The 26,098-nt window shown below is 39.6% G+C and overlaps 1 protein-coding gene across 2 annotated transcripts; it reads left to right on the top strand.

The window, feature by feature from the left end:
- Positions 1 to 1,898: 1,898 nt before the first annotated feature.
- Positions 1,899 to 21,638, top strand: ano5b (anoctamin 5b). Of its 2 annotated transcripts, XM_020609301.1 has the most exons (21): positions 1,899 to 2,209; positions 7,484 to 7,528; positions 10,242 to 10,303; positions 10,920 to 11,027; positions 14,382 to 14,447; positions 14,659 to 14,943; positions 15,208 to 15,327; positions 15,494 to 15,609; positions 15,737 to 15,871; positions 16,276 to 16,381; positions 16,645 to 16,705; positions 17,193 to 17,344; positions 17,465 to 17,539; positions 17,655 to 17,880; positions 18,338 to 18,507; positions 18,754 to 18,851; positions 19,517 to 19,647; positions 19,757 to 19,962; positions 20,185 to 20,372; positions 20,854 to 20,959; positions 21,066 to 21,638. In XM_020609301.1, exons 1-21 carry the CDS (start codon positions 2,134 to 2,136, stop codon positions 21,306 to 21,308), a joined length of 2,775 nt encoding a protein of 924 aa, XP_020464957.1. In that variant the 5' UTR covers positions 1,899 to 2,133; the 3' UTR covers positions 21,309 to 21,638. The 2 variants fall into 2 exon arrangements, with proteins under 2 accessions (XP_020464957.1, XP_020464966.1); XM_020609310.1 differs by lacking the exon at positions 7,484 to 7,528.
- The last annotated feature ends 4,460 nt before the right edge of the window (positions 21,639 to 26,098 follow it).

The raw sequence follows: 26,098 nt of genomic DNA, 5'->3' as shown, positions 1-26,098 counted from the left end.
GAGAAATTGTACACACAGTCACAGAAAGACACACACACCGGCTGGATCTGCTTTCGGAACAAAAGATCCGACTGCTTCACTCCCGATGCATGACAGTATAACAGCTACTGCTTGTGCTACATATACAGATATAGGCTAGGAATTACCATACTACCACTGATAATAATCAGAAAAGCCTAATAAATAAAAGTGGCATTACAATTCAAACTGCTAATGTACTTTTTAAACCAATAATCCAGAACAGGGTATGACCACAGCATATGCAATTTCTAGATTTTTTTTTTTAAATCATTGGTGGCACAGACAGAATATTTGATAACACAAATTATGAAAAACTAGCAGCCAAGCCATTTTGCCCCCCAACGCTGCGGGTTAATTAAGAAAAAACAGGCTACATTTCATAAAGACTACATTATGACATTCTGTGAAGCAGGCTGTATTATTCAAAGCTCATGGTTCAGCACAAGTGAACCTGATGTTATATGGATTTAAATAAGGGGGACCTCCAGCACTCAGTTACAACAAAGCAGTGGGTGTCTGGCTTTACACGAGCTCCCCCCAGTGGACGAAACATGATCTCACTGTGGCAGCAGTCCCATACGTGAGGTACAGTGTCAGTGGGCTGAGGTATGTTTAATTAAGTTTTTGAATATTACCTATGATCTTTTTTGTCTCAAACATTACTGACTCTTTAAGATGGGCAAAAGAAAGTGGGCCGCACAACGTGGAAGCAAAGCTTTTATTTATTTATGTATTTTATTTATTTGGTGAATGCATAGCTATCAACTAGTTGCTTCGGCTCTACGATTAATTACTAGCAGAGCTCCACCCAGCTTCCACCTTACTTGTAGTCCACTACAATATCACCTTTAACTATGGCCTCAATAATAAACATAACTGAATGTGTACATTTATGATGATTTCACCTAAAACTGAAACACTGAGCTTCATAAACACAGATGTTAAGGTGGAAGTGTTGCATTGAGTCGCATACAATTGTACAGTTGTACCTAATAAAGTGGCCAGTCAGTGTACATCACATGTAGTGGTCTATGTTAACATTGGACTATTGATTCTGCATTTAAATAATAGCCTATCACATATCTGATGCTCTTGTCACACAGTCCAAATAATGTTTGTTTTATAGACGTTTAACAAACAAGTGAACCTGAAGCAGGAAGGGAAAGTGTGGAGACAGATGTCTGTGCAGGGACCTCTATGGAGACATGCACTGCACAATACACTTTCAAAGTAATTGGAGAATTTATATGTTTTGTGGCTTTATGGACAAATTGGTTATTATTGTGAAATGCAGAAGAACACAAAGAAGAAGGTGCAATACAAGCCAGACCTTTACACCATAAAAACATGTTGATAATTGTTTGGAGTGTATGGTGAAAGAAATATTTTCATACATATCTCTACATTTTTAACTTTAGGTAGTTGTTGTTGTAGTAGCAGCATGCAATGGAATCGTGGGCTAAGCAATAAACATTCAAGGAAAAATGTGGATTTGAGTCACAGTATGAGGGTCCTGTGCCCCATTAGACCTTTATGTCAAGGCCTCTGGTGCAGCCCACAAGGTCCAGCTTTCCCAGCCTAACTATAGTTTTAGTCCAATGATTATACTGTATTTCTTTTTGTTAATCTTAGTCTGAAAAATAACTAAACTTATCAAATTATGTAGTGGAGTAAAACATTTCAATAGGCTAGTTGCCTCTAAAAATATAGTACCAGAAAATAACTTCCATTGAAGGAAAATGCTCAAATAAATGAGCCTACAAACAACAGGCTGAGCTCTTTAATTACCTTTGACCACAGCTCTCTCACTATTTAGCCGACAAAAATAAATCAACGCTGCCACTCCCCTTTATGTGTATCCGCTCTGTTGGCACAAGGTGGAGCTGACGAGGGCACAGCCACACAGAGGATGCATTCTCCTGTAATCTACTGTACATATGGTCCAGCTACCGTCCACTGATCTGGACAGGACTCGCTGCTGATTTGAATGTGAGATCAGCCAGTATTTGCATGGTGGAGTCGTCATCGACCCGACTGGATCAAAGCGGCATCCTGACTGCCTTCCCCACTTTCCTGAGGGGGTGAAGCCTCTGGATAACACCGTCTGCCGCAATGAAACGAATAGCACGAAAGGCGAAGGATGAAACTTTGATCGAACTGAAGAGCTCGACGGATTCACATACTGGAGGTAATTAAAGAAAGGTGTCTGGGAGTAGTCAGGAGGTTTCTGGATTGAGAAGGCAGCAGGCACAGGGGGAGAACATGCAAGCTCCACACAGAAAGGCTGGTCGGGACTCGAACACAGCACCTCAGCAGCAAACCATAACACATTATATGAACACATCAAGTCAATATAATTCTTCATAGCCTATAAAATGTCATTGTTCTATTGCCTGCACCATATATTACACATGCTTTGGTTACTTGGCACGTTTGTGTTTTGTCCACAGCCTAATTAAATAGCTGTTTAAGGTGTTTTACTTGCCTTTTAAACTTTTATTTACTTTGGGCCAGTTTGGCTCTTTGCACCTCAACGCCCCAGGAGAGTTGATCAGAGGTCAGAAGTTTAGTGGATGCACCTGCAGTAGGAAACACCCACCACTTAAAAACGACTCCTGCACACTACAGTGTTTATTTATCTGGCGTGTCATTGTGCAGCTAATTGGCAGTCATCCTGCTTTTTTGTTTTTTTTTTCTTTGCAGGAATATTCCCTTAACCTGTTATCAGTGAGGTCACACTGGTGTTTCCCACACCAACAATCTGAGTGATTTGAATTCTTCAGATATTGTGACTGTAAAATCCCAGTAGATACTGTACTGTAGCAGAATACCCCACCCCAAGAAACACCTTCTCTATGTTTTTTTACGGTAGGTTAAGTTGACAAAAGGACAAAATGATCAGAAGTGAAGCATATGATCAAACCAATCCATGTTTTCCTCATTCGTTTAGTTTGTGAAGCTTGAGTATCTGTGTCCATATCTAATGGGATTGCCTCATCTTAGATAATCAGGCTTTACTGGCTCTGCTAAACAGCAAACCACTTTCAGGCTGTGGTTTCAGACAGTGTGTCTGCTACAAACCATCTGCACAGTTAGTCTGGTTGTAGATGTGCTTTCAGATGTTAGTGCAATGGAGTTAAATTGGTTTGTGCAGTAATGTCTGAGGACAAACCCATAATACTGGAGGGCTGAGGGTTTTCAGTCTTGCATTATAGCTCATAACATAACAACAGAAAATGTAGAATCTGTGCAGAATTTCCTCTTATACTAGTCCTATGCTCTACAAAACGGTAAACTCTGTGTTGGTAAACTGTTTTGTTTTAAAGCCAGAGCAGTGATATACTGTGAGTGGTTGTGGTCTGCCTCTGAAGTCTGCAGTTAAATGAAGGCGAACAAATGGAAAAAGCTCATTTACCTGGTTGCTGATTGCTCTGCTATAATGTGACGCTCACTTAAGAGCTGCAATTAACAATGCATTAATTGTCTTACACCAGGCAGAGTAGTCTGTTGTAGGGGAACAGAGTACTGACTCAGAGAGACAATGTGCTGGAGCCAGAAAACCTTAACAAGGGTTGCCAGGTGGAGAGGCAGGGGTCGTACAGATTAGTCAACTAGCTGACCTCACAATGCAGGTGTGATGTTTTTAGACATTGACTAGTCTCTAAACACCAGCCCTGTCTGACATAGGATCAATGTGGCACAGCGAGTAGTCACTTTAGCAACCTGTGTTCTGAAGAGATGGTAGGAACAGCAGGGTGATAAGGCCAATAATCTCCAAACTGACTACTGACTAGTCAGGTGGAATTCTGCCGCTGTCATGCTCGAGTACCTGTCAGCTGTGCAGTCTGCCCTCTCTGACGAAAGAGCCAGCAACCAAGTGTCCAAAAGTCACAAGAGCAACACCATGGGAACTGGGGTGGAACAGCTGACTCCAGTGCTGCAACCCTTAGTACCATCTTGTGTGTTTATTTTTAATGACATCATCGACGACTAATCAACATAGACTTGACTTTCATAACAGAATTGTTGACAAAAAAACCAGTGCTGCAACCCTTAGTACCATCTTATGTGTTTAGTCGTCGACGATGTCATTAAAAATAGTCAACATAGTCTTGACTTTCGTAACAGAATTGTTGACAAAAAACTGGAGGTCCCTTACTTTGGGGTGACAAAGAACTTAGCATCGTGTTCTTTTGTTTTTGTACTACATGGTGCTGTACAGAGGTTTGCTTATGGACGAAATGTGTGTATCTACAATAAGCTGTTTGTGGATGTGCAGGAATTAAAGCAGACACTGTGCCATTTTATTTATGTACTATAATTATTTGCAGCATTCACTACTTTTGTAGCTTGAAACGCTGCTGTTTAGACTTTGGTTTCTCTGTTCTTGTTTTTATGTTCATCTAGTATCACTGTTTCAGACTAGAGCAGGGGGTGGGCAAGTCTCTTGAGGACCTGGTTTTTCCACCCCTGGACTAGAGTATGGATTGGGCTGCGTATTTCTGTCAGAACCTCAGTTTGAGAGTGTGGTGGCTGAACCCGACCTGAACCTGAGAAGCATATTGTATTTCAAGTCCGAATTGAAACTGAGCCTGGCACAGTTGAGTTTTTCTATGGTCCTCGTGCATCTAAAATCACGGATAGCGTTGTGGTGCACTTAACCGACTCATCATTTTCATCTTTAATAGGCCTATCACTTTATATTATCCCACACTAAAGAAAAGCATGGATTCATTTATAAGTACAATTACACCTTTACTTTTAGTTAGGTTTGTTTTCAAAAAGTCTTTTCTGACATTTTAACATAAAAACAATGTGCCAGCTTAACTGTTAAACTGTGCACTTAAGCATGTTACTTATTAACCAGCGTTAATGTTCAATCAGAGTGTGTTGAATAAGTACAATAACATGTCAATTAGACCTTCTCCACCTTTAATTCTAGTTCCACTGTGTCAGTCAGTGTGATATTAATAACCTAGGATGAGCTGCAGGTTAATAAACTGTTCTTCATTCAGCAAAGGCTTTGTTCAGGCTCTTATCAGGGCATGTGAAAGAGGAAAAGGCAGCAGAGCAGGGTCTGTCCTCACCACGCTGTAGATGATTGGAGTGTGTTACTTTGTCCACAGCTGTCCAGCTATGACTGGCGTCCTATTACTGGATGAACACCAGATGTACTATGACATTATATGCAGTTTTCTCGATGGTTACCTAAACTTAAAACGCTTAAACACATCAGGTACTTGGTAACATCTTTGTTCCTTTTTTAAATGGGCTCAAAGCTTTTCAGTAGTAGGGTTGTTGTTGTTGTTGTTGTTTTGGCATCCCTCTCTGTTCACTTTAAGTACTTTAAATAGTAATTACTCATATTTTAAGTGATTTGCTCAAGGTGATTTCACTCTGGCATCTGTAGCCCAGCCGATGAAGTCATCTTACAGTCAGAGGTGAAACCGAGCCAAAGAGTTGCTATGGAAACAGGCCTTGTAAGTGCATTATTCCCTTGATGAAGAGCATGATACTGAATAAGACAGAAGGCAACAGTGAACAGAGGACATGTCTGGGAGTTTGTGTGTGTTTGTTTGTGCCAGAGCAAGTTTCAGGCTTTAGTTTTTGGATGTTTAGAAGATGATTATGTATAGAACATGGCTTCTGTGCCTCCGTTTTCCTTTGGTCCATTTGCCTGGCCTTTGGGTCCATGGACAAGAAACGGATAAAGGAAACCTAGCACTCAAGGGCTGTATATTTATTTGTCATTGCGCATGTTGCCTAATCTGATTGTAGGGCAACAGAAACATTCTTACTTTTGCCCTCTTGCCATTTGGCGTGGTTATGGACATGACAGATTAGGACACAGGAGCAGCTTTCCTTCTTGCATGACATGCCATTTGTTTGGTTTTGATAAGTATTCCTTGGAAATTCATTTTCTCCAACATGCATCCAGTAACAGATGATCAGTGATATCAAACATGGTATTTTCAGTGTGTTATGATGATAATACATTATCTCCTCTACATTGCACTGTTCAAGCTTTCCGGGAATTGTCAGGATGTCTCCGCTTTGGGTCTGAAATATTCTTATGATAAGAAAGGACATTTTTCTTTCGCTTTTTACTTTGTCAGTGGTTTTTCTCTCCTTACTATTCATGATTCATAGGGTTTATATGTACCATTAGTTGGTCTTGTTTGGTAGAATACAATTACTGACAAATGAATCTCACCTCAGCTCGAACTGTTAATCATATCACATGTTCTTCAACAGCAGATGCGAATTTGCTGAGTTTAAAGTTGAATTTGATATTAAGTTTCTTTCACACCAACCTCAAAGTTCATAGAAAAAAATGGCAGTGTGAACCTTTACAGCTCCATAACAACTGGCTAAACTCCATTTGCTAATGAGGGTCATGTAGTGCAATTGAAAGCCCCAGAACGGTCACAAAATAGACCTCATGGTAAGATTGTTTTGTCAACTGCTGTTTTCAAGATCTAGAATTAACACTGAAACTCACTGCAGCTCTTAGCAAACTTGATTTCCCAATGTACATTTTTGCCTCATATTTTCTCCCTGTGGCTCTATTAACAGAATCCTAATTTGACTGGAGTAGTTCATGAGACTTTCCATTTGTGTATAGTGAACAGGAAATGTGCTGGGAGATATAGATAGGATGACTTGTCATTGAGGACTTGGGCCCGCTTCAAGCATAGGATGTTGTGGTTTCACTATAGGATGGAGGCAGCATCCTTACTAGACTATCAGGACAAGTGACATTTCAGTGCTACCGTTTTATACACTATGTGTATTTCATATGAACACTGTTTGCCTAATGCAAACTATTAATCAAGACAGAGTCTTGGCTTGTCCAGTGCTGTATAGTGGATGACATTCAGTTCGACCAGAGCACTATCCTTTATCATATTATATTTCATATACTTCTACAACTCTTGCCTTGAGGGAAGTTGTAGAGCAATCTGTGACATATTTGTATCACCTCCTCCAAGAGAAGGTTCATGTCATAATGCGGAGCATTGCTTAATTAGTCTGGGTTTATTGAAGTGCAACACAAAACAGTGCACTGAAGAGGTTTTGATCAAGTGAAAAGTAGGTATATCTGTTTGAGAGGGGTAAGCAGGGTAGTGTAACTGAGTGCTAGCCTCATGGAAGAGCTAACACGGGAGCTGTTACTGGTGTTTGTTTGTTTTCAGGCAGTAGGTACCCACACAGCCTGCTTGAGTCAAAGTAAAAAAACAGATTAGTTTGTTACTGAATCAAACATATCAGCAGTGCTTGTTTAGATGCTCTGCTGCAGATGGAGGCCCTAGTTGGGTTGACATAAATAATAAAATGCTCTAGAGAACTCTGAGGATATCTTCACTGCACTGGCTGCAGCAGGTCACCCTAACCCTGCATGTTTACCTTTTCCAGACCTTTAATACTACCTCCTAACCCGTGTCTGTCTGTCTTTTTAAAGATGGTCCTGCAGTGTTGACTGCATTCAGGATAAACCTGCACTCAGGTATGGGCAGATCAGAGTCTGTATGCGACACCTGTCTGTCCGTCTTCTCATCATACCTTCTGCTGTTTCACTTTTCATCCACTTGCTCCTTCATCACGTTGAACTCTCCTCAGTGGCCATATTTCAGTTTTAGCTGAATTTTTTTTTCCTGCCTTTTGGTAAGTTTGCTAATGTGTGTGTCTATCTGGTCTTTCAACATCTGTCTCACAATCTGGTTGTATCTGCACAGCTCGGCTCCTGTGATTAAGTTGTGCAGTGTCATGTTCATGGCTGGAGTGTAAAATCAGGATAAAATGGAAATATCCAAGTTAAATACATAAAATAAATGACCTCCAAATGGCATTCAAATACAGTAATTGAGTAAATGATATGTTTACATTCCATCCCCGTACATGTGCTTTTAGTATTTCAAGTGTCAGAAACGGGTGCTAAGTTTATGACTGCTATTTAAATAATGCCTTATGTGTTATGCTTGTGTGTGTGGGTGGCTCCTTTCATGTCCTCTTGTCAATCAAACAGTGCAGACACTGCATATCTGTTCTGATTTAGTAATGTGGGTTTCTTTTCATAACATTTGTTTTGATGACTCATTTTGGGATACACTGAAAAGGGTCCCTCACCACTTAGTGCTCCTTACTGTGGAGCACTAAGTGTGCATCTCATTTGGTTTAGAGAAAATTATGCATGTTCTGTCATAGAGAAATGGATATTACCTGTTTCCAAACCCATTTCTACTTCCTTGAATATTGTTCTGAAGGTGTCTGAAAGCCATTCATTTAAACCAACTAAACAAATACTCAGGAATTTTCTGATTTGTACTTCATTTGCCTCAAAGAGAAGGTGACCTTGCAGCCTACAACCCTGATTTTGTCTTGGAAATGGATCTCTACTGATATGTATACTAGTGAGTTGTCCATCATATTCACAGGCTTTTATGAATCAGAATCATTATAGCAAGGATGTAAAACATGTCTTATGAAGACATCAGATTACTTCATTTGTGACCCTAAAAGCCGCAGTCGCCAAGGTAACTTTTACATGAATGAATAATTGTGAATTGAATAGACTGTACAGTATTTAATTTAAGTAAATGAACATTTATGCCCATTTGTGCCAGACACTGTGTCTGTGCTGCTCTGCATTCATGACCCCTTCCTCGATTTATTTGTCTCCCTGTGGAAATAGCTATAACACACTGCTGGCCCTTTGCTTCTAATTGCTCAAGTCAGGATCTGATAACTGGCTGTGCACAGTTGGAGCAAGACCAAAACAGTGAGACAGAAAAAAGCTGCTAAGGAGAAAGAAAAACTCAGCTGCACAGCCAGCGGTGCTTCCCACGAGCCTCATGGAAAAATCATTCTGTCATTTGCCCTTTATATGCTTCAGGGATTTCTCTAGCCTAACTGATATGGTATATTTTTATTTCTTTTTAGTGAGTCTCAAGGCCTATCATTGAGCTTCCACATGGAGACAGTACAGTCCTTACCTTATTGGCTTTCACTGCTGCCTGTCAGATCACTGACTAATCAGAGGTGACTGTCTGTGTGTGGCTGGGCTGGAGCTGAAGGAGGCTAGAGATCTTTGTGTTCTTTTTGTCTCTGTGTGCTGTGTTTCACCCGCCTCTCCCCAGTTCCAGCCTTCCCACAGGAAGTGTAAATTTCCTACCATTCAGGAGTAATAGTGGGAGCATGCAGGGAGCAGACAAATGTCACATGAACACATGAGCACATCCCCTGCCTCCAGTCTGCGACGCAGGGACAGAGAGACCCTGCTGAAATGTTGTATGTCATTGTACTGGAGATGGAGAGGTGTGTGTGTGTGTATGTGTGTGTATGCGCTGCTGCCTTTGTGTTTCTCATCTCTCTCTCAGCTTTGATGTATCTACTGATGAAACTCTGATTTTTATTGGCCCCGCGACGCATGTGCAGCCATAACAATTATTTTCGACTGGTTACTCCTAAAGGGATAGTTTGGTTTTGAGAGACCTTATTATTCTCCTGTTTCACACATATCCTGCAGTGATATAAACAACTTAACCTAGATGAGCAAAATTACTGGATGTCAGATAGATTACCTGTTTAAATATTTAAGCAGGCGCATATGAAATTCCAACAATGACATTATTTTCGGAGTCTTCGTTTTCCCTCGTGGTGTGGGTGTGTGTAATCATGAAGGATAGAAAGAGATGTTTGACAATTCAATGTTAGTCTTAAAAACAAAACATTTACCAGATTTTACATGTAGTTTCTTTTGACCAGCCATCAGTTTCCAGGTCTCTGGTATATACTTTACCTATGTTTGAGTTCAGATACCAGTGATCTTAACCACCCAGTGAGTCAGCTAATATGGAGATTACGCTAACATGACCCATAAACACACCTACAAATCTGCAGTCGATACCTTTTAAATGTAAAATTAACAGGGGGAAAAAATCCTATATAAGGCACGACAGTGCACACAGACACGAGACATATGCAGTAATTAACATCTTTAATCTGTTGCTTTTGTCTGACTCACTTAAACACAACTGGCATATCAGCAATACCTGCACTCATTGTTTGTTGACCTCAGTTTCACACTGAAGATGACATTTTGAGATGTGAAGTCACTTCACTCAGTTGTGTCAAACTCATTTACTCCTCTACACAAATTTCAGCTTTGTATGCATACGGTCCCCATGTCTGTACATATGATTGTTGCATTTCTCTTTCAGATGAAAACAGTGGAAATGGTGTCAGTTCATCTGAAAGGGGAGCACTGCCTGGACATACAGATGTAAGTTCCAATGTACCTGTTGGTGTTCGGAAAATGTACTTGTTTGTTTTTTTGTTAGGGATTACATGGGAGGATAAAGTCCATCCTCCTCCTACCTGTGTGACTTAGCATGAACTCTGGAAACAGGGAAACTGCTCTGTCAGAGGGTAAACACGCTCCCAAATTATCAGGTCATATCTCATTTGTTTAACACAAACAAAATCCAGAGTATAAAAATGATTGCTTTTTCCCCAAAGCCTTGTGTTGTTTTCTTTGGAGCCATAAGATAGTGTGTAGTCACTGTAGGTTTGTGCGATTTACACATCTAGTCACTTGTTGTCTCGCTGCACTCCTGACTGAGTCACACGTTCTGTGCCTTCTGAAATCTACAGATGTAGATAGCAGAGACTAGGTTAATGTCTCAGATAAGGAGTTCTCCTGCACCATCAGCAATTTTAGTTTGAGAGATGATTTTCCTGTTTAATGTGGTTTGTCTACAGCCTTTATGTCTCTCTGCAAAACCCTGACAGCTTCATTTCTTGCTCTGTCAGCATTTATTTTGCGTTTCTGTTTGCTTTCTCTTCCCACTCTGTGAGAAAGTTAAAGTGTTGTTTTGTGCCTGTTGTTTCTCCTTCAGGCCGACAGACTACAACCAACCACCGACACTGTGTTCTTCAGGGACGGAGTACGAAGAATCGACTTTGTGTTGTCTTATGTAGATGACAAAGATGGAGACAAGAAACAGGTACATGTGACAGAGCAGTAACAAGTTGCCACCAGCTGCCTACTCAGCATTTCATAGCGTGGCTGGGTGACTAACAGTGATGCTGCCTTTATTACACCATTTATATCCACAACTGGCGTACATGGTACTTTGTAGAGGAAGTGAGATTAAAACAACATATTTTCTATGGATATATGTGATTCGAAACACTTATTGAAATGAAAAGAGAATAATTACTTCAGAAAAATATGATCAGTGGTTTGTTGACAGGGAAATATTGCTGTACATTACACTGCAAAGATGCATAAATATAAACCGTTTCTGTCACATGTTAGGGTCAGTCGCTGGCAGGCAACAGGAAGTGGAGGAAGAGGGAGTCGCAGTTTCATAAAATTCAGCCAGCTCTTCTTGTGTATGTGTAGTCTCTCGCTGTCACAGTCAGATGGCATGGGATAGACGTTTAGAATTGAAGTTTTGCAGTTGTCAGCATATTTTTAAAGCTAAAGTTATTATTTGCTGTATATTACAATATTTTTTAAAAACAATGTACCAAATGACATGTTTAGCTGTCTGGCATGCAACTGTACTGTTTTGGTTTATTCTCACTGCTTTCATAGCGTCTTTTTCAAACTTGTCCACCTTGTTTCACTGGAGATTAGGAGACTCTTTTTCAGGACTGAAGTCAGACATAATGTTAAAACTGTGTCTGAAATCACTGCCCATTTACTATAAGGTGCACGGAATTTACTGTCCACTATAGTGTCTGCAGAAATTCACAGTGAAGCCAAAAAGTGGTGCCTGATGCACAACGCATGCTTTACAGATGTGTATACTACCATTGTGCTACTCATGCTACTCAACAGTGTTAAGTGATGATGACTAGTGAGTGTCTGAAATAAAATAAAAAATTGCTGTCAACTATTGAGTGTCCATTCTATATAGGGAGAAGTCAAATCAAATTTTATTTGTATAGCGCCAAATCACAACAAAAGTCATCTCAGGACACTTTACAAAGTAAGGTCTAGACCTTACTGTTATCAATATTATTACAGAGGGAAAACCCAACAAATCCCCCTTGAGCAGCACTTGGTGACAGTGGGGAGGAAAAACTCCCTTTAACGGAAGAAACCTCCGACAGACCCCGGCTCTTGGTGGGCGGCCTTCTGCCTCGACCGGTTGGGGTGAGTGGATAGAGGAGAGACAAAAGAAGAAAAGCAACAAGACACAACAAACAATCGAACACTGGTCAAGTTGATGTAGCCGGTGACTGCTCATCAGAAATATAGAGCTCCAGGGCCAGGGCAACCTGCAGAAAGGTACAGGGAGAGAGAGAGGACACACTACGAGAGGGAGGAGACACACAGTTAGTGATGTGTAATGGTGGCATATAGAAGCATAGGGAGAGAGAGGAGAGGGAAGAGGAGGAGAGGAGAGGAGAGTAGGAGGGGAGGGGAGAGAAACTCAGAGCATCATGGGGCCCCCCAGCAGCCTAGGCCTATAGCAGCATAACTAAGGGAAGGCTCATGGTCACCTGATCCAGCCCTAACTATAAGCTTTATCAAAAAGGAACGTCTCAAGTCTAGTCTTAAAGGTAGAGAGGGTGTCCGCCTCCCGAACTGAGACTGGGAGTTGGTTCCATAGGAGAGGAGCTTGATAGCTAAAGGCTCTGCCTCCCATTCTGCTTCTGTGGACTCTAGGAACCACAAGTAAACCTGCACTCTGAGAGCGAAGTGCTCTGTTAGGATGATAAGGCTCTACGAGGTCTTTAAGATATGATGGAGCCTTGTCATTAAGGGCTTTGTATGTTAGGAGAAGGATTTTAAATTCTATTCTGACTTTTACAGGGAGCCAGTGGAGAGAAGCTAATATGGGAGAGATATGATCTCTCTTGCTCGTTCCTGTCAGTCCTCTGGCTGCAGCATTTTGGATTAACTGGAGGCTTTTTAGGGAATTATTGGGATATACTTATAGTAAAGAGTTACAGTAGTCCAGCCTGGAAGTGACAAATGCATTGACCAGTTTTTCATCATCACTTTGAGACAGGATGCTCCTGATTTTTGCAATATTGCGTAGGTGAAAGAAGGCAGATCTAGAGACTTGGTTTATGTGTGATTTAAAGGACATATTCTGATCAAAGATGACTCCAAGGTTCCTCACAGTAGTACTGGAGGAAAGAGCTATGTCAATTAAAGTAACTATATGATTAGACAGCAGATTTCTAAGGTTTTCAGGCCCAAGCACAATGACTTCAGTTTTGTCAGAGTTTAGAAGTAAGAAGTTGCAGGTCATCCAGGCCTTTATGTCTTGAAGACATGCTTGAAGTTTGACCAGCTGACCTGATTCATTTGGCTTCATAGACAAATATAACTGAGTATGTGAAATGTTGATTTCAGACACAGCTTTAAAGGCAACAACACCATAGCTATTTTTTGTGGGTGTACACACAATTTTCCAGCAAACCTCATGTTGCGCATAAAACTGCATTTTCAGATTCTGTGAATCCACTTTCCTTGTTACTGTGCTAATTCATTTTTTACAGCGTCTTTGGTCTGGCTAACATTTGCTTATGGACTGTCATTATTTTCTAGTTTGTTTTCATTATCACCAAATTCTCTGTTCATTACACTTTTCAGAGTTTAATAATTAGCTTCCAGTTAAGATTTCAAATACCAACTTTTATTGGAAGTTTGCTGCTAGCTGCACAGCTGTGCGCCTGCACACACTGTGAGACCGGTGTGCAAGTTCTACCTGTTTTTAAGCTTGTTATAGTTACATCAACATAAGTCTGGGTTCTGAAAGCACAGAGACATTGTTATAGGTCTTTGATGACTGATGTAGGCAAGATTTTGGTTCTGGTCCTCTTCAGTCAGTAGACGAACATTTTCAACCATTATTTATCCTGGGAGACTGCAGTTAGAGCAGTACTCATGTCAGTACATGCTCGCACTTTCACACATGGAAGCTACGCAGTACAGCCAAAGGTAACAAATACTTTAGCTTATAGAGTAGGTTGAAACATTTAGCTGGTATTTCTGGAGAGCTGTTTCTATGGAACAAACTGTGGAAGATCTAAAGTGGCTTTAACAACTTCCTAAGATGGACCAGTGACTGAGGGTTTGCCCACCCCTGGGTTTACTGACAGGGGCATTAACTTTTATCTAGAGCCATTTGGAAGTTGTAACAGCATTTCTATAGCGGTACGTTTTTCATGCTGCCTGTATGATCAGTATCCATGACCTCTCTCCTTGTGCAAATTTGTTTGTAAAAGATTGAGATGTCGACCAACAAACACACGCATGGCCTTTGTTAATTTTCTCTGACATACTGTAGGTGGATAAACATTTGTGGTCCTCATTCTTGTGTGTTTATCCACAGGAAAGGAGAGAGTTTGAGGCCAATCTTGAGAAAGCAGGACTAGAGCTGGAGACAGAGGACAAATCAGTAAGAATTTCAGCCACAGAGCACATGCACCACCTAGTGGATAACCTGCAGAGGCACATTATACAGAAAATGGGCCTTAAAGGGATGGCTCATGTTACACATGCTACCATCCTCAAGTATTTTCAAGAAATGTGTAAAACATCTGCACAAATGGCTACAGTGAAGCTTATAGTATTTTTTTTTTATTCTTTTCCATTTATACTTTTATCAGGACTCCAAAGACCAAAAGACGTATTTCTTGAAGATCCATGCCCCCTGGGACGTGCTGGCCACCTACGCTGAAGTGTTAAAGATCAAAGTTCCTTTCAAGACCAGTGATATCTCGCACGGGCAGGACATGCCGCTCGAGTGGGTCTCGCATCCTTTTCGCCTGCCAGAGCACATAATGCACCCGCAGCCTGACTATTTCACATACCACTTTGACAAGAGCAAGATCAACTTCTTCCTTATCAGTGACAAGGATACATTCTTCCCACCATCCACAAGAAATAGGATTGTGAGTGTTTCTCCTGTCAAATCAGAATTCACCTTCGATATTGTCTGTATCTCCTGGATCTAAGGTTTTGGCATTTCTGAATGAAAATGCTTCTGTAAGTAAACTCACAGTTCTTCTGGACAGACTGACTGTAGAAGACTTTAGGGTTTATTCTGTAGTGTTAGAAATGCTTGTGTAACAGTGATGCAAAATGTAAAATGAATTTAGCTAAAAAGTTTAAATGAAATCCCATAATCTCTTGTTAAATCCTTTTCATGTTGTTAGGTGTTCTACATTCTGACTCGTTGTCCGTACTACAAAGAGAATCAGAAAGACAAAGACAAGACGGGAATCAAACGATTACTCAGCAATGGGACCTACACAGCAGCCTTCCCACTTCATGATGTAAGACACGTGAACATTTATACTGACACTGTACTTATACATTCCCATTTTGTGAAACGTTCAACTTCATTACAGAAGGAGAAAACTGTGTCCGGCTCCTACTTTTTATCTGTACTTGCCTTAAATTTTGCTCAACAGTTTATGTTGCATTCTTTTTTCCTTTCAGTGTCGATACTGGAAAAGAGCAAGGAATGCTGAATGTGAGAGTGAGCGCTACAACTTGTACAAACACTGGGCCAGGTTTCTCTGCTTTTACAAAGAGCAGCCTCTGAACCTCATTAGGTGAACAAACAACAGTTGAATGCTTTCATGTTTTGTTTCCACACATTTACATTGATCACTGATTGTGAGGTTGAAATGTGAAACGTTTTCTGCTGAGTTAAACTTGCTGTTCAATTCTTATTTGCAGAAAATACTATGGGGAAAAGATTGGGATCTACTTTGCATGGCTGGGCTTCTACACAGAGATGCTGTTCTTTGCAGCCATCATGGGCTTTATATGTTTCACCTATGGACTGCTCAGTTATGATGACAACATATCCAGGTTTGTACCACCAGATGGCACAAGAGAGCGGACAACCATATGGCCAAAAGTATGTGGACGCCCAAACATTACACCCATATGTTGTTGTTTTTTTTTTTGGATTTTGGACTTTTATAACAGCCTCCACTTGTTTATAAAGGCTTTCCACAAGATTAGGAAACTCACATTCAGTCACAAGAGCATTAGTGAAGCCAAGTGTTGATGTTTGATGATGAGACCAGTACTCCAGTTCATTTCTATTATGCCTCAAGGCTTGATACGTTGATTTTGACATAGCAAGATTAGAAGATTGTTTGTTCTAGGATGTATGTATAGTAAAGTTATATTTTAACTATCCACTTTGAGGGCACACTGCTGAGTATAGTCATAATATTTATCTTAATTTATTTTTATTTCCTTTACAGCAAAGAAATATGTAATGCTTCTATTGGTGGGAGTATTGTGATGTGTCCACTTTGTGATGGAAAATGCACTTTCTGGAAGCTCAGCTCTACTTGTCTCTCATCCTGGGTAAACATTTCACTTGATAATTTAATCGGGCAACATTTCAAAACAGTTGTAAAATGGCTATTTTTAAACTAACACCGATCAGTAAGCTCTTACAGTATGATGACTGAAATGTTATGGTTCAGCCGTATTTAATCTCACAGTATACTGTATAGTAAATACATTGTTTCCTGCTGGTTAAGCAGTATGTCCACCTGTTTATGCTCAACATGTCACTTCCTCTTCTTCTCTAAGGAACTTATTCTTTTCCATGTTCTCACTTCCAGCAATCCCATCTGTTTGATAATGAGGGAACAGTATTCTTTGCCATATTTATGGGGATTTGGGGTAAGTGTCTGCCTGTGCTGCTCTTAATGTGTTTAACCTGTGTCGGAGAGCCCCTTCCTGTCAGACAGATTTTCACAGTTAAAGCCTTTTCACACTGAAGCATCGACCTTTGTCCACATTGCTTCAACCCAGAGCAACTTGCCAGAATAATTATATCATTATGCAAAAGCAGTTTGATAGCTTGCCCAGCACAGCTCAGGCCAAGAGTGCCTGAAAACTGGCGTCATGCACAGCATTTAGCCAAGAAGTGATTAGAGTTATGCCGCAGCTGAACCACATTACACTTGGCTTCAGAAACCCAACACAGACGTTCTGTGTTTAAATTCCATGCAAAAGAAACAATTAGGTCATAAAAGATCTGTCTAAAAAATGGACACACAGAAATATGCACAGCATAAGCTCTCACTGTACACCAAAATCTATTTGCCAAAGGTGACTCACAAGATTTTACAAACGATAATGCGCACTGTCCGAAACTATTTGACAGTGACTCTGTTTTTGGAGCTCTGGAAGCGGCGTCAGGCCCGACTCGAGTACGAGTGGGACTTGGTGGACTTTGAGGAGGAGCAGCAACAGCTTCAGATCCGACCAGAGTTTGAGATCAGATGCACTAAAAGGAGACTCAACAAGATCACTCAGGTGCTTTAGAGCCTTCCCTTGAATGTGAAAATGAACATAACAAATAAGATGTACTCTCTAGTTTGCAATTAACAGTACATCAACTAGTTTTAAAACACTGAAACAATAATAATCTCTCAGGAAATGGAGCCTTATCTCCCCATCTCCAGCAAGGGTGCTCGCTTCTGCCTCTCTGGAGCCACAGTTATATTCTGGGTAACTGAATGTTCACCTCATTTGAGTGCATGCTATTTACACTATACACAGAGTGTGTATTTCCATGCCTAATCGACATCTTTATGCTGTACGTGTGTGTTTGTGTTCTCCACAGATTTCTCTGATTGTGGCCTGTGTTATTGGGGTCATAGCATACAGGTTGGCTGTTTACGTTAATTTTGCAAGTATCATTAAAAACCCCGAGAAAAAGATCCAGTTAGTGGGAAGATTTATTACTCCACAGCTAGCGACCTCTGTCACTGCTTCCTGCATCAACTTTGTCATCATCATGATCCTCAACTTCTTTTATGAGAAGGTGGCCGTTTGGATCACTGATATGGGTGAGGAGGACATTTCATTTGACATGTCCTAAATGTGTGCTAACACTTTATTTTGCAGGTCCTGTATTTTTCAGTGAACTTCTTTGAAACTTTCCTTATAATTTCCTAAAAAAAAAACTAAAACAAAGCTAGTGTTCAGATTCCAATTACAAGATCATTTCCAAGAAGGCCTATGCAATTCTAAGTGTTAACGTTTACCTAGGAAATTATGTAGTTGAGCGTCCTACAAAACAAAAAAATCTTTTATAATTAGCACCAAATTTCATATGCTAGTAATTAAAAGATAAAAATCAACTAATCTTTGGGAAATTAAGAGAAAAGTTTCCAGGAAATCATTTGGAAAACACAAGACCGTTAAATAAAGCATTATAACTGACCCAAAAACCCAATAAATCCTATTAACATTTTGCACTAATCAACTGTGTGGTGTCATCTGCAAATGGTTTGCTCCCTGCAGAAATCCCAAAGACCCACCTGGAGTATGAGAACACATTGACCAGGAAGATGTTCCTTTTCCAGTTTGTCAACTATTACTCCTCATGCTTCTACGTCGCCTTCTTCAAAGGCAAATTTGTGGGTTATCCTGGCAACTACTCAAAAATGTTTGGCCGATGGAGGAATGAAGAGGTGAGGCTTTCTAACCCTATGTAGGACCGAAAAATTAAACGCTTCATAACATAATAAGGGTTCTGTGTGCTCTGAACTGAGCTATTTTCTTTAAGTAAACATCCCCATTAAAAAAAAAAAAAGTGCAGGTTTTAACTTTTTTTCTTCTCTGCAGGTGAGGACTACTTCATAATCTGAGGGCTATCAACAGGAAGTGCATCAAATTAAAATTTGTGATATAAAACTGAAAACCTCTTGCTGTCCTAGTGTGACCCTGGAGGCTGCCTGATCGAGCTGACCACACAGCTGGTGATTGTCATGGTCGGGAAACAACTGTGGGGGAACATTCAGGAAGCCCTGCTGCCGTGAGTCCATAAAGTCTTTGCCTTCCGCCTGTTCTGTCTGTTCATTACTCCCCTCAATCATTTCCTCGGTGTAAAATTACTATAGTAGCGTGCCATTTGTTTTATGTTGCAATATGTGCAGAGCAATTGAAGCCTGCCAATTTTTTCTGTACCTTGCACAAACAATATTAAGCTGTGCACATAAGTTAGATTTAACATCACTATACCAATGTATATAATTTCCCACCATGTTGGTGCATAGGTGATGACATCTTCATAGAGGCCACTGGTTTGTATATAAAGGCCAAATTAAATGAACTCATGACAAGTTCTTTTGTTGTATGTATTAATGAGTATGTTGACTGTCTGGGGGAAAATCATTTGGCCAAATTCCAAGGTTAAATTAGAAGTGCTTTAATGCACACTTACAAATAACTTGTTCCCATTAGAGAAAGACCTTGAGGGCAGAACATGTGAAACTTGTTAACAGTACTGTTTTACTTTCATTTTGAATATTAGATTCAGATAATCACAGCAGAAAACTAGTCACCTTTTTGTTATGTCACATCATCACTGTCTGGAAATTTCTTGTTGGCTCTGAGCAAAGTCAAACATCTGATCTTACTTTACTTTTTGGTTTTATTCCCAGTTTGTCATATGCTTCTTCTTCATGGGCTTTTTCATAGGTTGATGCGTAACTTGTGGAGTAGTAGAAAGGGGCGGCAGCATCCTGAGACCCATTACAGCCGCTGGGAGCAGGACCATGTCCTGCAGAACTTCAGTCAGCTGGGCTTGTTCTACGAGTACCTGGAGATGGGTGGGATGCTTTGCTGATCTGGCTGTGATGTCTCAGTTCCTTGTGCTCCACTTTCTGTCATTTCTTGTTCATCACTCATGTTCTCTGATCTTTCTGCTTGTCATTTCAGTGATCCAGTTCGGCTTCATCACCTTGTTTGTGGCGTCTTTCCCCTTGGCTCCCTTCCTGGCTCTGTTGAACAACATCCTGGAGATCAGGGTGGATGCCTGGAAGTTCACCACCCAGTTCAGACGACCGGTGGCGTCCAAGGCTCGAAACATCGGAGCATGGCAGGAGATCCTCAATGCAGTAGCCATTTTGTCTGTTGTTACCAATGTGAGTTTTGTTTCTCAACAAAATGTAAAATAAAGTCACCACTGAGTGAGTTTTTTTCTGACCCTATAGTACTGCAGACTTATTCCAGCATTTCATGTATGATAAATGTTTGGCTTCTGAATTATATTGCTATATATAATATTGTTATTCTTTTTTAACAGTAGTCTATATAATCAAATAAAACATTTTATTTCCAGCCTTTGGTGCCTTCTTTTGTTTCAGGCTTTCATCATGGCGTTCACCTCGGATATGATCCCTCGAATGGTCTACCTGTACGCCTACAGTGATAAGGCCAGCATGACCGGCTATATCAACAACAGCCTGTCAATATACAACATCTCGGAGATGCCTAACCCCAATATGCTGATGGAACATGAAAACTGGCTTGATAACTCAACTACCACCTGCAGGTATTAGCGCCTAAAGTGCTTGTTTTGTATCTGGGTCTAGCTTAGTTTTACATTTTAGAAGCTTTAAAGCTGCAGTAATCAATATTTGTATATAGGCAAGTGGTAAAATTACTGTGTGTAATATGACAGCTTGCTTATAATGACAAGTCCAGAGAAAACTCACCTGACCCTGCAGTTCCCCTCAGGTTTATGGAGCAATTTAACATCTTTAGGTTAATTATTTGGGATTTCTAGCCTGCAACAATATTGTTTTGGCTCAATCATAACAGTGTTGCCTTTACTGCTTGTTGTGCGACCAAAAGTCTTCCATGAATGTTATGCATGCCAGTATGTTTGTCATTGTTGGCCAGAAAGGTGCAGCTAATCATCGAAAGCATAACTTTTTCTTTAATTCAAGAATTTGAATTTTAGGTGTGCATATTGTTGGAGCTGTTTTGGAGCTCTGTAGCACTGATACCCCTTTGCTTGTTGTTTTGTATAGATACCGGGACTACCGTTACCCTCCTGGTCACGAGAAGGAGTACACTCACACCATGCAGTTCTGGCACATCCTGGCTGCCAAACTGGCCTTCATTATTATCATGGAAGTAAGACAGCACTGTTTTTCCCCCTCGCCTTACTCAAAGGATAAATGCCTAGAATTCATGTAGGAAAATGACTGTAACTTTACCTTGTGATAATTCTCCCCTGCAGCATGTGGTCTTTGTGGTAAAGTTCTTCGTGGCGTGGATGATCCCAGACATCCCATCAGATGTGAAAGCACGGATTAAACGAGAGCGCTACCTGATTCAAGAGTACCTACATAACTACGAGGTGGAGCAGCTCAAAATGCAGTTGAGTGCTAGTTACATCACAGAGCCAGTGTCAGAAATGTCCTTGTCAACAGAAATGTCCTTGTCAACAGACAAACTTGAAGTGCTATCTGAGTGCCCGTAGCCACTGCTTCACGCCTCCAGCTGACCAAGCCAAGAGCAGGCATGCCTGGACGTTCTTAATGATTATATACCCCATATGCAAAGGCTTCTGTCCATGTTATCATCCTTTACTTGCTGAATGGACATTATCATCTCTGAATGGTACTCCTATATTAGGATCTGCAGAGGCATCTGAACAACCCTGATGTAACATTACACTTTGCTTTAAATTAGCTTCTACAGTATTTGTGCCATAGAAAATGCATGCAGGTGTTGGGATGGTAAATGGTCTTATACTTGTATAGCACTTTCCTATGCATTGCAGCACACTCAAAGCGCTTCCACACTACCCATTCAGTGTCTTGCTCAAGGACACTTGGACATGTTGACTGGACAAGCTGGGAATCAAACCGCTAATCCTCCGGTTAGGAAACGACCTGCTCTACCAACAGCAAAGGGCAAAATGATTTGTAATTTCCTTTTGATACATTTGCATTTACTGATAAAGTTTTGTATGTGCCCATTGTTGTGTTGAATATGTGACATTAGATGTAATTACTCACTGAAAAGTTGTTTGAAGAATCGCATTTGTGTAGCAAAAGTCATCTAACTATGAATGTACAGTAGAAAACATTTAAATATTTGAGAGGTGAAACACAACTATAACAAAATCATACATAAATGGCTGGTGTTTCTTCCTCAACAGCTTCATTATGTTTCTTAACCATTTGCAAAATTAGTAGCTACACAATGTTAAGTTACACTCAGGTTGTCTGTTTTGTTATTTAATTGTATTATATTTACAGGAAAGCTTTTAAAAACCGTATTTGAAAACCAAGTACCTCCATTATACTGCAGTGATACTGTAACAATCAGATGTGGGGTGTTAATCCTTCCATTCCACCCTGAGAAAAAGACTGAAACAGTTTTATGGTGAGACAGAGGCTGCAGGCTCATCATGCCTCATCTTCTAAATGTATTTCAGACTTGTTGCGGGGCCAATTATAAGATTTCTATCAAAAGAAAAGTCCACATGTTGGAATATCTCTGGACAAACGTTAGGTTGTTCATGTGTTGGCTCTGTGTGTTACACATGAATATTAAAAGGCCTACTTTTCTGTTTTGATATTAGTGTTGTCTCCACATGCTGTAGGTATAAACTATTGTAACCACATTTCAGAGATATGCAAAAAGCAGAAGAACGTAATGTACCTTGGTTGGGGTGCAAGATTTAAGTGGAAAGGAAAAGAAAAAGACATTTAATACCTCGCCATACTCTCTATGTAGTTACTGTAGGTATGTTGACATAGGTATAAATAATATGTATCTATTTAAATGGGCTGTGGTGCAATTAATTTATTGATCAGTTTTTTTGTGATCTGTTCACGTGTGTGTGTAGAATTACTATCTCACTGAGACCTTTTCCAATTTCCTTGCAATGCCTTTTTTCGTACTTTGTACTGTTCTTCTGTTTGTTCAGACAGTTTTAAGAAAATTTTATTTTATAAATTACAACTTTGTCAAGGGACCAGGCAGGTGAAAGCATTCTTCTGATTGCATTTATTTACAGTAGATTAGATATTTAGCAGAATATTAGGTTTTTTAACAATCTTCTCAACTTTTAACATGCATAGTTATTTTTCTGTATTTGTATTGAGACCTCTTTGTACTTTTTGCTGGACATTATGCTGGTGTGGTTTCAGCTGTGATTGATTTGCTATCAGCAAATTAAATATAACAGTCAAAGTGTAAGCCTGACATACTCAGACCTCAGGATTAGTCATGTTTGTTGAGCGTCGCTTGTTGAAACAGTATACAGATGCATGCAGGAGGTTAAGTGCATGGTATATTTCCCAACAAACAAATGCCTTAAGTATCTATGTTTACTTTTTTTCTATTCTTTTGTAATGACAGTGTTTCCTATCTGAATTCAAAACCTGTTTCATATCATTTCTTGCTGCTGCTAGTGATCGCAAAGTAGTTGTTTTGTCTGGATTGATGCATGATTTACTGTTTATAAATGTGAATATTTTGACACTTCTAAGTTCACTGTAGCTTATTGTACAGAAATGCAGTAAAGCTCCAAACAAGAAAGAACTATTTCTAGTATGAATGCATTCTTACATAGCCTATAAAGCAACATGAAAAGAGAGACCAAAAGTAAAACCGATATGACAGGTGTGGTCAAGTAAAAAGCTTATACAGTACGCTACATGAACCCTACCCAACTTCCAGACATGTTTAACAATACTCTGCTTCAAATAATCATTTCTGTTTAATAAGGTTTGCAAAATAAAGCCTACCTGATCATTTTACCCTATTGAAATGTCTGTCTATAGAGTGTTGCTTGGTGTGTGTGCTAGAAGCTAATCATATAGGTTTTTTTTTACCCCTTCAGTAGGTAAATGTGAAAACATCCTTTTAAGTGTCAGACTCTGTACACACACACTACATCAGTCTGCACAATGAAACACAAACATCACTTTGAAATACCAATAGCAAAAATATTTAGCATTCATAAGATGCATATAGACATTTAATAAATGGTTATAAATGTAGGTGTAACAGTTATACATGACAGTTATATGTCCTGTGGACATACAGTGGGTACGGAAAGTATTCAGACCCCTTTAAATTTTTCACTCTTTGTTATATTGCAGCCATATGCTAAAATCATTTAAGTTCATTTTTTTCCTCATTAATGTACACACAGCACCCCATATTGACAGAAAAACACAGAATCCTGTCACAGACATAAGTATGGGAGCGAAGGTCAGACATCCTCCCATTTCTTCCTCCAGCACTTCATGAATGAAATCCCTCCCTGCTGAGCGGTGAGTCCCGGATATCGTTTAGATTAAGTCTGCAGTCCTCCATGTATTCTCACTTGTGTTTGTTTTATAATTGATTTATTCATCCACTTTTCTTTCAATAATAAACTATTTAATGTGCAATTCCTGTGAGTTCCTGTGATGAAAGATTCATACTGTCGATTTTTAGTTTTCACCTACACTTTAAAAGTCTTCATCTGAAAGCACTGGTTTGGTTGGCGCAGTAAAAACAACATTTTCCTGTCTGGTTTTCTAATATAAAATATGAAGAATATTTAATTTGACTGATGAGGGTCATTATTATAAAGATAGTGTTTTTGTTTGTTTGGTAAGTACATGTTAAGTACATCTTGTCAGTCAGAATGAAATATCCTGATGTAGAGTACTTTGAAAAGTGCACTCATATGTCATCATAAACCACATTATTATGATTTACCATTTAGATTCATTCTGAAGATGTTAGATATTACCAGGCATCTGAGGAAAAGTACAACCGGGTCATGTACAAACAAATGTTTTCTTTTTCACAGATTTGACACCACATAAAAAAGAAGACAGTTAAAAAAAGGGGAAGTGGCAAATTTACTGAATCTCAAAACTCAAAACTGCTTTGTGTGGTCACACAGCTTTCTCCTTCCCATTTTTATTCAACCACCAAACCTACAACTGCTTTTAAGAGAAGCACATTAAATCACATTTTTGACCATCTTTCCCACATTTTCACACCGACTCATCTATCTGGGTGAAACAGACCAAAATGCCACTGAAGCAAAATGACATGTTAAACATGACGACCAACGTTTACCATCCAACCTGACAGAACTGGCGAGGATCTGCAAGGAGGAATGGCAGAGGATCCCCAAATGCAGGTGTGAAAAACTTGTTGCATCATTCCCAAAAAGACTCATGGCTGTATTAGCTCAAAAGGGTGCTTCTACTAAATACTGAGCAAAGGGTCTGAATACTTATGACCATGTGATATTTCAGTTTTTCTTTTTTAATAAATCTGCAAAAATGTCAAAAATTCTGTGTTTTTCTGTCAATATGGGGTGCTGTGTGTACATTAATGAGGAAAAAAATGAACTTAAATGATTTTAGCATATGGCTGCAATATAACAAAGAGTGAAAAATTTAAGGGGGTCTGAATACTTTCCGTACCCATTGTAAGTTAAGTGGTGGCTGCTCTATAATCTTGATGAACGATAATATTTAAAAAAAACTTAGTTATTTATTGCATTATATGCTATTTATTGAAGGTTTATATACTATCATTAAATACATAAGTGATCTTAAAGTATAATAAAGAAAAGAATTCAGCTAAAATCATCTCTAATCATACAAAAAAAATATATTTTTAATACCTACATTTTCATTTTAGCAAGTTGCAGTGCCAGAAATGGCCACGAGGTGGCGGTCAAAGACCACAAATAAAACTCGCGCATCCCTTTTCCACATCCCCCTATTCCACATCTAGAGCCATATCTTTAAAGTATATTATTATGACTAAATATTGTTATTATTGCTATTATTGTTATTGTTTTCATTAGTATTATTGGTATTTGTTCTGCACGAGGACAGCTATCGGATGAGAAATTTTTTGAAACGTTTCCATAATATATTGGGCTTCTGTGAGAAGATGTGGTTGTCAGAGGGGCTGAAAGTATGGGAGATATTTAAATTATTGATGGGAAGAGGAGCTTGTTGGGGGGGAATCCACTCCTGCTCATTTGGTTTCCATAGCACCGCCCTCAGGAGACCTGCAGCTTTTCTGTATGGACTTACTGTCCGTGTTGTTTTTAAATGCATTTTAAGCACAAAAACGAAAAAATAAAAATATAGAACCGAAACGAATTGAAAGCTATAATATCTCACACCATTAAGGCTAAAAATAAAGCGACGGATTGACCTATGAAACATTTCCTCCTCCCACCCTCAAATTACTAATAGGAATCAGCCGATTTGGCGTATAAAGGCTACATTA

Source organism: Monopterus albus, unplaced genomic scaffold, assembly GCF_001952655.1.
Source record: "Monopterus albus unplaced genomic scaffold, M_albus_1.0 scaffold4.1, whole genome shotgun sequence".
Lineage (NCBI taxonomy): Eukaryota > Metazoa > Chordata > Actinopteri > Synbranchiformes > Synbranchidae > Monopterus > Monopterus albus.
Note: the sequence above shows the minus strand (reverse complement) of the source record. Positions and strands in the feature narration are given on the sequence as shown.

What these genes read in the sequence shown, in the direction of transcription:
- ano5b (XM_020609301.1), top strand. Translation starts at nt 2,134, where the DNA reads ATGAAACGAATAGCACGAAAGGCGAAGGATGAAACTTTGATCGAACTG. An exon ending in CAGCCTTCCCACTTCATGAT is followed by an intron (nt 15,328 to 15,493) that starts GTAAGACACGTG and finishes TTTTCCTTTCAG; the next exon opens with TGTCGATACTGGAAAAGAGC. An exon ending in CAGCCTCTGAACCTCATTAG is followed by an intron (nt 15,610 to 15,736) that starts GTGAACAAACAA and finishes TCTTATTTGCAG; the next exon opens with AAAATACTATGGGGAAAAGA.